At 38.7% G+C, this 13,054-nt stretch overlaps 1 protein-coding gene across 2 annotated transcripts in view; it reads left to right on the forward strand.

The window, feature by feature from the left end:
- Nucleotides 1-13,054, forward strand: part of LOC306861778 (cyclic AMP-responsive element-binding protein 3-like protein 1) — a gene marked incomplete at its 3' end in the record, with an annotated part of 33,224 nt that overhangs the window by 1,529 nt on the left and 18,641 nt on the right. For both annotated transcript variants that reach the window (XM_079404251.1, XM_079404252.1), the window contains exon 2: nt 12,067-12,271. In XM_079404251.1, the coding sequence (XP_079260377.1) occupies nt 12,067-12,271 (205 nt within the window). The remainder of the gene's footprint in view (nt 1-12,066; nt 12,272-13,054) is intronic.

Raw genomic sequence — 13,054 nt, forward strand, 5'->3', positions numbered from 1 at the left:
GTCATACAGACTTGGAGCGATGCAAGTGGGTAAATGAAGACTTTTTAAAAAACATTTGCATAACACATTCCTTTAATTAGGTCAGTAGGAAAGTAATGTTATGGTTTTTAATGCATTTCACTAGAAGCTAGCATAGTGTAGTGCATAGCACATATGATCCATTAGGAGCCCAGGACACTTCTGCAGCTTCCACAGCGATTCAGACACTCCTGTGGCTAATGCTTCTACTGACACACATTCATGATGAAGTTCTTTTAATCCCATCGCAAAGAGACAGAAAGAGACGGAAAGAGTCATCACAAATGTCACTATTATGAGGCTCAGACGAGATGGAACAGTTTGACCTTTATTTTAACAGGGAAGCAAGCAGCAGCATCATCTGGATCTTGTGTGGATGGACAGACAGGAGACGTATTCCGTAGCCTCTTATGAGCTGCCTAAGCCTAAATGCTATTTTCTACAATACAAAGTGGTTGATAATAGGGGTGTGCGATTTTGAAAAAAAATGATATCTCGATATTTTTGGGGATTTTTTCGATAACGATAATTAGACGATAATTTGCAGAGTGTGTTATTGTGCTGATATCTGACTACTGTGGACAGCTGCAGTTTTTGATATTCTTCATATTCTGTGTGGTCAGTTCACATCAGTGAACAGAAATTAATCTTTTCATTAGTTTAAATTGATTTTCAACTTTTATGCGCATTTTTATCGTTAATAAATCTTTTTTTTTTTTCTAAAAGTGTGCATCTTTTGAGTCAAATTGTTACATTTAATTAGTCAATTAGAATAAGACATTTAGGCTGTTACTAAACAAATGAAACCAGTATCAACAAAATGAATCTTTGCAGAAGTTACATCTGAAGTGGTATTTAGATGCTTTTACACACTGTTTAATGCAGCTCAGAGGGACATGGAGTGCTTTAACCTGCAGTTACAAATGCATAATGTTTTGATATTTTAAACACAAAACACTGACTACTGATATTTAAAATTATTTTAAAAATGAAAATAGACTTTAAATGTGAAATTAGATCGCAAGCAGGTGACAGCACGTCACTGTTAACAAATTGCGACTGAACCAAATCATTAAACGACTGATTCATTCAGGAAAGAAACACCAACACCGTCATGTTCCTCAGAGAGGCAAAACAGTACTGTAGCTGTTTGGAATGATTTTTTGTTGGCGAAATAGAGCAAAAACAGGCAATATGGTGTCTAAAACGTGAGTCTCTTAATATTAACTTACTGTTTATTGAACTGTTGTATAAAATCAAAATCACATTTGTCATCATGCTGATTTTTGAAGAAAAAAATGGCACTCTTCGTGTGATTTTTAACTATATGAAATGATGTAAATATATACATTTTCTGCCCCAATATCTTGAATTTTGTTATCTTTCTTAATGCATTTTAGAAATCATGCAGTGAAAGAACACTCTCTAATTGCGCATGTGCACCAGTCTAGACTTCATCAGTAATGTAAGCGTGCACTCCGTGTTGTTTGGTTTTTGCAAAATACTCTATAATGTCAACTCGCACATCGTTAAAACAACAATTACGATATTATCGCAGACGATATATATCGCACACCCCTAGTTGATAGACTATAAATGATCAACTTTATAACTCTCTCTCTCTCTCTCTCTCTCTCTCTCTATATATATATATATATATATATATATATATATATATCATACCTCATTAATGAAGAAGCAGTTGTGAGATAGATAAACAAAAGAAGATAAATATAGATGAAACCGTACCAGTGTCCTGCGGTTTGACATGCTATAATTCATCTAAAACTATTTTTAAAGGAAAGTTCACCTCAAAAATTGGTTCATAATTTACTCTCCCTCACGTCATTCCAAACCTTTATGGCTGACATTCTTGAGCAGAACACAAAAGAGGACAAAATGGACCAAAAAAAAAGCCTTTTTTTTTAATGAAATATCCACTTTAAATAATATTTTTGCCTTCTTATTTGATATACATTTTTTGATTGTATATGCATTTTGTGTCCTCATATTAATTGAGTAAAAATACATTTTTCACACTGCAGGACCTTTTAAAATTAACTTGTTAATTAAATTTGGTGAAAAACTTTCAAGAAATGGTGGCCAGTTACAGGACCCAAATATACATATATGTAAATTGAACTTACAATCTTGATGCTGAAATAATAATAAAAAAAAGCTAATAGAAATGATTATAGATATTAGATCAACTAGATAGATAGATAATTTTTGTCACTGTCTGGCTTTGTATCTCTAATGAAATCCTTTCTTTTCTTATAAGGATTAGTGTTAGGGTTTCTTATGAAGATTTTACTTTAGTGCCTCTCTGTCTATTTTTTTTTTTCTGCTGGTTTGTTGGTTGCTGAGGGTATTTAACGGGTAGTATTCAATCCAGATGTCCCTCGTTGAGTAACAGCTGTGCTCCAGTTTTCTCTGTGAGGACCTGACTAAGGGGAGAGTGATGATAGAGAAAAGAGAGATAGACTTGTAAGTGAAGGAGGCTCATTCACGTCTCCTGATAGCTGTCTGTGTATGTATGCATGAGCGTATGCATGCCACTGTGCTCCTGTGTGGGTGTGTGAATGGACGTCTGTAAAAGACCACTCCAGACCCTCCATGGTCCCCCACTCTACCCCTTGGCATATGTGTGTGTGTGTGTGTGTGTGTGTTTGTATGTGTGTGTGAGAGACACTGGCCCTTGAAGGCTCAGTGAATGACTGCCTTGTGCCCTCAGAGAGGAAGCTGCTCCTGGGTTACACACACCGGTTTCTGACCTCCTGTGTGTTTTGTTCATTCATTCTGCCATTATATTTATAAATGCTTGTAGGTCAATCCAGCACTGTTGCATTGAGATATATTTATAACCTGTAATTCCTCCTCAGTGTGAATTTGTATTTGTGTGTGGGGGACCATATATCCCCATAAGGATAGTAACACCTGAAATCATGTACAAAAGGAAAACAAATGTAGACAGTTTATCTAAAATTTACTTACCTAGCTTTGTCACTGCAAATCAGAATGACTTTAATAGGATCTGAAGACAATTGAGTATCATAAAACTGGTTCATATTGGCCTATACTCATGCACTATATAACAAGTCTTCTTGTGCAATGACAGACAGACATTTAAGTCATTATTCATTGTTCCCTCCAGTGATGATTCATTCAATGACGGTTCGTTCAGACCACTTATGTGAACTGGATTAACCATTTAATTGAAAAGGTTTGACTCAAAAGAATTGTCAAAGTTTTCAGTGAATTGAAGGTTTGGTGTATTTTGCTTTGTAATGGGGCCACATTTAAGCTACTTTTGTTGTGTTTTTGCATCGTTTTGTCTGAAATAATGGAAATCATATGGGGTTAGAATGACACAAAGATTAGAGGAGTAAATTATGACAGAATTTAAATTGTGCAAACTGTTCCTCTACTATGCATGCTAAATAATGCTTTAATTAAAATGTAAAAAAGCAAATAGATTTGAGGGGCCTTTAGGAATAGGGTACAAAAAATATTATCTCAGAATAAGAACTATAGAAGGCAATGGAAAGTCCCTACAGTGATAGAAGAACATATGTGTGTGTGCACGTCTGGCCGTTTAAATCACGGCTTTAGCATAATTGCATGGCTTGCGCTAAAGGGTGGAAATCAGTGTGTCTCACTCTACTGTGTTAAAGCTAAGATCACAGAGAGGATCTGTGAACCACAACAGTGCAGAAAAACATCAGGCTAATTTAAATGACTTTATATTATATATCTGCTGTATTTCTTTGGTGCATCCTTTATACAAAGGGAGCTGTTGTTGTGATTCTGTCTCTTTCTTTGGATTTATATTGTTGTTATTATACTGCTGTTTTCTGCCCAATATCATAAACTGAGAATGGCTTTGGTGACAGAGAGAATGATTCACTGTGTTAATCTCATAAACAGGATACTGTGATCTTTCGCACTAAAATAGAGAAGACATTTATTAATATGGAAATCAGATTCTAACAAAACACGATTAACGTGCATCTGCTCATAATTCAAAGTCATCTATACCAGTCTGACATCTTTTACCTGTTCAGTCACTTCCCACATGTGAGGAAGAAACAGAAACCTGAATAGCAAGGGTGGTCTGATGCTTCCCTCCATGATGAATCAGATTCAAGACCATTCTTTAGAAGCACATAGCATGTCTGAACACTAGAAGAAGACTGGAGATGATATCTACAGGTTTGGCAAGTCCCACCTGTCCTAAAAGTTGTTTCTGTTTTGCTGGTACATCTAGAACACTCTGAGCCTTAAGGGTTAGACACCATGGGGAAGTCGTGGCCTAATGGTTAGAGAGTCGGACTCGTAATCGAAAGGTTGCGGGTTCGAGTCCCCGGCCGGCAGGGATTGTAGGTGGGGGGAGTGAATGTACAGCGCTCTCTCCACCCTCAATACCACGACTGAGGTGCCCTTGAGCAAGGCACCCAATTGCTCCCCGGGCGCCGCAGCATGGCTGCCCACTGCTCCGGGTGTGTGTTCACGGTGTGTGTGTGTGTTTGTGTGCATTTGTTCACTACTCACTGCTGTGTGTGTGCACTTGGATGGGTTAAACGCAGAGCACCAATTTCGAGTATGGGTCACCATACTTGACAATACGTCACGACTTTACTTTACTTTACATATGTAATATCTGAAGCAAAACACAATGCATTTCATGTGGATCCTAGAAGGCAGGGAGTTCTAGTTGACAACCATGTTCATTTTACTGTGAATGAAATAATAAATGATGGTCTTTGATTAGACAGACAACTTCTACCAAGAGTCTGGGGGAATGTTGAGGGTTTGGAGTAGGGGGAGGTGAGGAGCATCTGGAGGGGAGGAGTGGAGGAAAGGCAGCACATTCCTCCAGAATTTTCTCTCAGATGTAATGGATGCTTCTGATGGAAGCTGTCCACATATAAAAAGAGAAATAGAGAAAAAGAAAGAGAAGGAAAGTAAGAAGAGAGGTTGCATAATCTTCAGAAAGACTGGGCCAACGATAAAGATAGTAGTGATACGGCTCTAACTATACTCTCATCTTAACTCTCAACATCTGTGAGCTACAATTAAGATGACTGTAAAGAATGAAGAAATTATGACACTCTCTGTGTGTGATACAGAAATAGAAGTTTAACTCTATGATCATGGAGTTTGATTCATCATAGCAGCCACATGATTTAACCCAGTCTGCCACCAAAATAAAGGTTAAAGCTTTTAATCAGCCAGCCTGTGTGAATCTAGAAGACTAATCCATCACCTGATCTAAATTCAGCCACTTTGTAATAGAGAGTTCATTGAGGTATGTTCTTATGTGAGAACACATTCACTTAAGCACAAAATAATTAAATCAGCAGTTAGTGTGTTGAGGGTGTGTTACCTTTGATCCTGTCAAACCAGATCCTTTCATTTTTTTCAAATTGTTAGATGCTTTTAATAGTTTTGAAGCATTTGTAAAATACATTATAGACAAGCAATTGTTCACCGATAATAGTGGGTACTGACTCTTTTCACCCCGGCGCCTACCCTATTATTGCGAAAGACATCAAAATATATGTATTTGTTTTATCTAAATATAGCCCTAATTAGTATCTCAGTCACCACTTATTATTATTTGATCTCTTGTGCCAGTATTAATTATGCAGTATTAAGTATACTTCTAAGCTATAAGGTAAAGTTTCTCATGAATATTTCATTGTAACTCATAGAATAAAATTTATTAAGTAAACTGAAATACAATATGTAATGGGGGTTCCAGCTCTGTCCTTGCATTAAGGGTCCTTGGCCTAAAAAGGGCTGAAAATCCACAAATTAGACATATTTTAGTGCTTAGTGATATAAGTCAGTTGCCATTTAACTTGACATTATGAACTGGTTTGAAGTGCTAAAATAAATATATAGATGATTTTTTTCTGAATTCCTCTCCTCAGCTGATGTTTTAGCAGGAGTTCCCTGACATGCCAGAACTCCTCCTGCTCTCCAGGCACTCTCTCTATCTTTCACTCTCTCTGTCTTTCTCCCGAGGGGCTGCAGTTAACAGACCTGTGGATGTTAGAGATGTCAGCCAACTGACCCCCTGAAGTGTACTACATTAACTACCAAAGAAAGTCCTATCTCAGTTGAATTATAGAAAAAAACTGCAAACTGACGTCATGATGGAAGGAACATTGCTATATATCCAGTTTAGTGTGTCTCTATATTTTGCTTCATTGAGAAAATGACCAGCAGTGGAAGGAAGCAAGTCAGGTTAATGTCTGCTTTACATCTGCTGCACTCGTCTAGCTTTGGTCAAAACCTATCAGAGTGTTATTTGCGACTCAGATGTTGGTCTGAATTACTGCCAACTTCTTGATCAAACAAGAAAGTCTGAGCTGGAACACATTACGTTACAAAGGTACAAAGTCTTTGGGGTAAGACAGGCAAGAGATTTCAGAACTTTTTAAAGTGTATCTGCACTCCTGGGTTGTGTTTTGACTCCTAACCTTTGCGCTAGAGCATATATAACTTATTCTTCACATGTGGAAGACATATTCTTAGCCCCATTCTAAGGCAGTGAGCCCTGCAGAGACAGATATGTACCCACTCTTAGCTCTGTCTCACCCCTCAGGCTCTGAATATACATGTCAGGTGGGTGTCAGTGTTTGCAGGAACTTGTCGTCAGCTTATCTTGAGGTCCCCAACTCAGATATTCAGCATTGTTTTCCCAGGCTCCCTCTCTACTGAGGATCAAAGACCCATCTGATTATGTTAATTACATAATGACTTTTAATTCCAGGGAACAGTTCTGAATATGCAGTATAACAGAGATGCTAATGAGAGTTAATGTATTTTATTATAACTGCAATGGATAATATATTTAATTTGTAGCAAAGCTACAATGAAGCATGTTTCTGCCTCAGAATAAAAAGTAAAATGTAATTGAGATTTTATTTTTCATAATTGCAACTTAATATATCACCATTGTGACTTTCTCATAATTGTGACATATTTCTTGTCTCACAATGTGACTCACATTATTGTGACTTTATATTTCACAATGTGATTGTCTCACATATTTTACTACTACTTGTAGAATTTTTATCTCATCGTTGTGACAATGATCACAATATGACTTACAGATTAGATTTTCGTATAGTTGTGACTTCTCACAATTATGACTTTCTAATTCTTCTGATTTTATTTTCACAATCTCAATCTTTCTTACAAATTGTACTTCATTTCTCGTTTTTCATATTTGTGAACTGCAAGTTAACACAGTTGTGACTTGGGCATCTTTATTATGACTTCATATCTCATTGTGACTGTCTCACAAATTTGACTATTTCTTGTGACTATATCTAACAATTCTGACTTTTCTTATTTTGTTCATTTATTTTATACAGTGTGAATGACAAATTTGACTATTTCTTGTAGTTGTGACTTAATCTCACACTTATGAATATTTGTCTTACATTGTGATTTAATATTTCACAATGTGACTGTCTCACAAATGTAGCTTTATTTTTAATCATTGCTTCATATCTGCAATTTTACTTATCATACTTGTAAATTTATATCTCACAACTGCAAATTTATTTCTCATAATTGCATCTTTATTTTTCACAATGTGACCATCTCACTAATTTTACTTTACATGCCGCAGTTGTGACTTATTTACTCTCAGTAGTCATTTTAATACTATATTAAAAGAGAACATGAAAAAATCAAAGCCTCATCTTTTCCTCGCTGTGGTCAGACAGGAACAGACTAGACTAACAGCTATTTGGTCTGTATACAGGATATTCTTCAGCCCAGGGCTGTGTTGCCACAGGCTCTTTTGAGAGAGCCAATTTAGCCTGGCAAAATTACAGAGTACAGGGAGTCCTCTTAAGGGGGGATGGGGAACACATCTGGAGACCCCCTCCCCTTCTGAAATGCAACAGTAGCAGAAAATAGAGGGTGGTTATGGGGATTCCTTGCCCCTTAGGATATCCCTCTAGTTCAGTTGTGTCCTCGGTTCCTTTGCCCTCTTCCTCTAAAAGTTGCAGTGTCTGTAACTCACTGTCTTTCAGTTTCTTTTTCACTCTGTCACGAAAAATCTAGTTCAGATTTGTCTATATTTCTCCCGTACTCAACCTCTCTACCACCCACTGTTTCACCTCCAGAAGAGCTTGTCTGGTTTGTGGCCCTCAGTGGCTCCCGTCTGGAGGTGGGGCTGAAGCCCAATTTGCCTTCTGTGGTCACGGGTTGCTTGCTCTGTGGCTGACAGCAAAACGTAAGAAAAATCTGGAACTGGAATTAAGAAACCAGAGGAAAGCGAGAGGGGGAAGGGACCAGAATTGTATTTGGAAAGTTAGAATGGGAGGAAGAAGAAATGACAAAGAAAGAAAGGAAAAAAGAGGGAGAAGGGAGTGAGGGAGCAGGAGGAGAGCAGGGACTAGAATATAACCTCTCATGCAGACTTTAGATCTACCACCTCAATCTCCATCTTATCAGCACTGCATTCAAAAAGGTCTCGTGAGTTCTAAACACAAAAACCGGCTTCTTTGAAATCCTTTTTGGTGAGAAACCCGCGTGACCTGATCTCCAGAGAGGTGGGTCGGACGGTGGTGTCTGTTTCTGGTGGCAAACTTACAAAAATCACAGACTGCAGCTGTGAACTTGACTCCATGCCTGTAATCTAAATCAGCCCTGACCTGTGAACACCTGCAGAGGCCTGGCTCCCTCACCTGCAAACGCTGCGCCCATCCTCCCCCCTCTCTCACGCGTCTGGCTCGTCATGCATGCTGAGCGGATCATAATGAGCGTTAGTTCATGACTATCCTCCCTGACCCATCTCTGATCTTTCACAGCTGCCAGCTGGAATCTGAAACTGAGAATATGAACAGGCTTTAAAGTGCAGATGTGCTGGTTTGGAGACAATATGACTGCTAAAATGCATCCTCACCCTACATTCACATGTGAATATCCCTAATATTAAGGTTAAAAATGTTAGATCCAGCGCAGATGAGTTAGAATAGTTCATGCATGCTTCTTGGAAGAGAAAGCTCTAAATATTTAGATCTGTAAATAAATAAAACTGATCAGATCATGCTGTGGCTGAAGCTGATGTTCATGCCTCACATGAGCGAACCATATTTTTAATTGCATCACACGCTGACTAGTGTAAACACTAAACATCTGCAAACTCCATCTTCAGTTCAAGAACTTCTCTCCTTCTCTCTCTTTTTTGCCACTCTAAGAATGAATCTTTTCGTAGTGACTCATTGTTTTTAGAAATAACTCCTTTAGTCAATGAGAGGCACATATATTCCCAAACATTGTGGGTTTGGCTGTATTCCTAATTCCACTGCTGCTTGATGATTTTTATCAGCTTATTTATTTTTCCAAAGACTAATGCGTTATGTTCTTGTGCACCGAGCTGCTCCATGCGCACCCTGCACTCCAGCTCCAAAATGACAAGCTCCCCTCTCCTCATTTGCATACTGAGCTCCGATTGGCTGGAGTGCAGCTGGAGGTCTGGAATAAGGGAATGGAATGCGATGAGTCGAGCAGCCGTGCAGTTTACCAGCCCGCTTAGACCCGGACATGACCCAAACGTTACTTTAAGAAAATGGATCAGATGGAAAAATAGGGCATTGCTCAGCCTGCGCACACATGCTTTGCACTGCTGCAGCTGTGGTCCATTTAGTAACATTTTAGGAAGAGCGCCCATGTGACAAACCAGAAATATTTTAAACGACAGTATTGGCTAAGCTGAAAAAGTACATTAAGAATTTATAAATACAGTGTGTGTATATGTATACATTCTGATTACATGCACTTGTCTTTTCTCTTTGATATGTGAGACCATAGAAAGAAATGAGATTCATGTTGGTAGTTGCTTCTTTTTTCAATGCCTTTTGAAGCTATTGTACTGTTGGAGGACTTCTAATTATAAAATGCAGAAATTCGACTCTCTTTTGTCATCATTTACTTCATCAGGGTACATCATTTTACCCTCTGTTTGTTCCAAACCTGTATTGGAGTTTCTTTCTTCTGCTGAACACAAAATAAGATATAAGTCTATAAGTAACCAATAAGTTGACAGTAGTATTATTTTCCAACAGCTGAAAGAAATTCATACAGACAGGTTTGGAACAACTTGAAGGTGAACAAATGATGACAGAATTTTCATTTTGGGAGAACTATCCTGTTAATGTCATTATTCTACTTTTTATAAAGGTTTACCTGTAAGCCTGAGACATGACTTGTTTTCATTTCTCCTAAAAATTTGACCCTAATGACAGAGACACACTCTTCCAGTTCTTCCAAGCATTCTGGAATTCTTCCTCTGAGGAGTCTTCCAGATGTGGAATTTCAGGACTCTTGCATCAGCACCCCAGCATTGCATCATTACCGTTGGCCCCTGTAAGGTCAACGGAAAACCAGACAGACACCACATAAGAAACTCTTAACTGACACTTGTCAAAACAGGAAAGAACTCTACAGAGAGATACAACCGATTAGAGAAACATTCTGACTGTCTGCTCTGATAACAAATGTACAAATGTACACAAATGCAACTTCCCTGCAATCCCATATGCAGGGAAGTTGCATATGGGATTGCAGGTTTCCATCGAAGCTCATTCGTAATAGCGATCACTTGTTTCAAGTTGTGATCAACATGTTTGCAATTTACATTAGGCTAATGGATTACTTGACAAAAATGTCAAAGCACTACTATGCAAATTAAAACAAACACGCAGCCTGCAAGCATATGCAGCTCAGAGTTATGAAATAGCACCTTCAGTCTGTAAATATATCCGCCCCACACATCCAGGAGCAGGAACATTTAACAAACCTCAAAGTTTTAGGGTGGTGGAACTGTTTATACATGCATGCTCAACCGTGGTGATTAGCCCAGCACTGACGGCAGGAGACCTGCGTCATTTCACAAACTCGATCATCAGGGTGTTCCCACAATGTCATTCATCAAACAATAAAGATAACTGCCATTGAAGGGTTTGTTTCCTGCTCCTCTGCTTATGCATCCATATGGTGAGCAACAAGTTTGACCAGATACTGCGAACTTCAGTACTCCATTCTCCTCTAATTCTCAACTCAGGTTTGTTGTTTTGGAATCTCTGCTGGGTCGAGTAGAGACAGCCAGAGTAAACATTCATAACAGCACTGCTTTCCCAGTCCCCTCTTCAGAGAGGTCTTGCAGTGGTTAGGGGTTTGTGTGGGAACTCATACAGGTGCTGGGAATCTGGATGTGTGCACGTGTGATATGTGCATAGCGGCTGGTTTATATGCTCACTGCGCTACAGGTGTGTCATTCACACACCTGTCCCCATTCACCAGGATGTAAACACGATCAGGTCCTCTCACACCTTTGTCACACCCTGGCTCAGCAAACACACATTCGCATACCCCCACAGCAGAGACACACATACACGTCCTTCCATTCGCAAAATGACGACATGCATTCTAAACGCACTCATGCATAGAAGAATGCGTTTCTCTTTTTTAATCTACTTTTCAGACACATGCACCTTAGGCTAAATAACAGAAGGGTTTTATCAGTGTTCCTCTGAATTTCAACTGTGACTATTTAAATTATCATTTGAAAAGAGGCTGTATATCAAATTAGCATCTCCAGATGTTATTTGAGTTGATCTTTGCTTATAATAACATGATCAGGGAGTGGGATGAATTCAGCCAAATTATTATTTGTTCACGCATTATGGTTAGATACGCTTCAAAAGTTTATGGTTGGAAAGGTGTTTCTGAATGTCTCTTATGCTCACCAAGGCTTCATTTGTTTGATCAAAAATACAGTAAAACAGTAATTTTGTAAATATATTATTACAATGTAAAATAACTGTTTTCTATTTTAATATACTGGCAAAAGTAATTTATTCCTGTGATGGCTGAATTTTCTTCAGTGCCACATGAGCTTTCAGAAATCATACTATTATTGATAATATCTTTGCTGTTGATTTTGATCAACTGATTTAAAAAATGTCAAATTCAATTAAAAAAAAAAAATTAAATATTGTCTTTGTGCTATTTTCCCAGCATTTCTCCGAGCAGATGGAGGATTTCTCCAATGACCTTTTCAACAGTTTCTTTGATGATCATCTGTTGGCGGAGAGGAACCCGTTGTTGGATATGGATCTGGACCCTCCAAACCCTGACATCCAGGCAGAACACAGCTACTCTCTCAGCGGGGATTCTGCCCCACAGAGCCCCTCCATGCCCATCAAATCAGATGATGATGCAGGTTAGCAAGCAGCTCTAGTCATTCCTCTTCTTACATCAGCTTTCTGTGTTAGATTATCTGACGATTTTACACTCCTCATAAACGCCATAGTTCAAAGCATCATCTATCAGCAGCTGTCCCTTTCTTTTCTCTCTGTCTCTCCTCCTTATCTCCTGGAGCACCCGTGCAGCACAGGGTTCCTTGACAAAGCTCTAGCCAAGAGTTCAGTCTACCATTGGAAGCTGGGAATTCCAGGAAGACAGCCAACACTCACACTCGCTCACTCATTCTGTCAGTTCGTCCGTCTGTTTCTCTCTCTCACTCTCCCTCTTTTTCTCACACGCCACGATCAGTCCAGGGAACTGTAGACATCCATAAAATAAAAAGGGATTTGGTTTCCAGCTTCAGATGGAGAATTTGGTGGGGGTGACTCAGAGAGTTGCATCATCCTGAACTTCGGTTGACTATGCAAGGAGTGTGTGCGCAGACTGCAGCTTCTTTCCAGTCAGGCTTTAAATCAACAAATCCTTAAAGAAGCATGAAGGTACTGCAGGATTTCTTGATGCATTTAGCCAGACTGTAATGCCATGAGCATCCAAAATCAAGGTCTTTCAGAACACATTCATGGCATTGTTTCTTTCTCTCTGTGCTTTCTCAGAGAACTGAATTTACAGAACAATTTGAACATTTAGGGTTACAGCTGCAGTTGGGCTTTAGGGGTACAACCTAAAAGGTGCATATTAGAAAGGTGTTAAAAAATGAACATAAAATGAATAGTAAAATGCAGGAAATAAATTGAATTAA

This window comes from Barbus barbus (genome assembly GCF_936440315.1).
Source record: "Barbus barbus genome assembly, chromosome: 1".
In the NCBI taxonomy this organism is placed as follows: domain Eukaryota; kingdom Metazoa; phylum Chordata; class Actinopteri; order Cypriniformes; family Cyprinidae; genus Barbus; species Barbus barbus.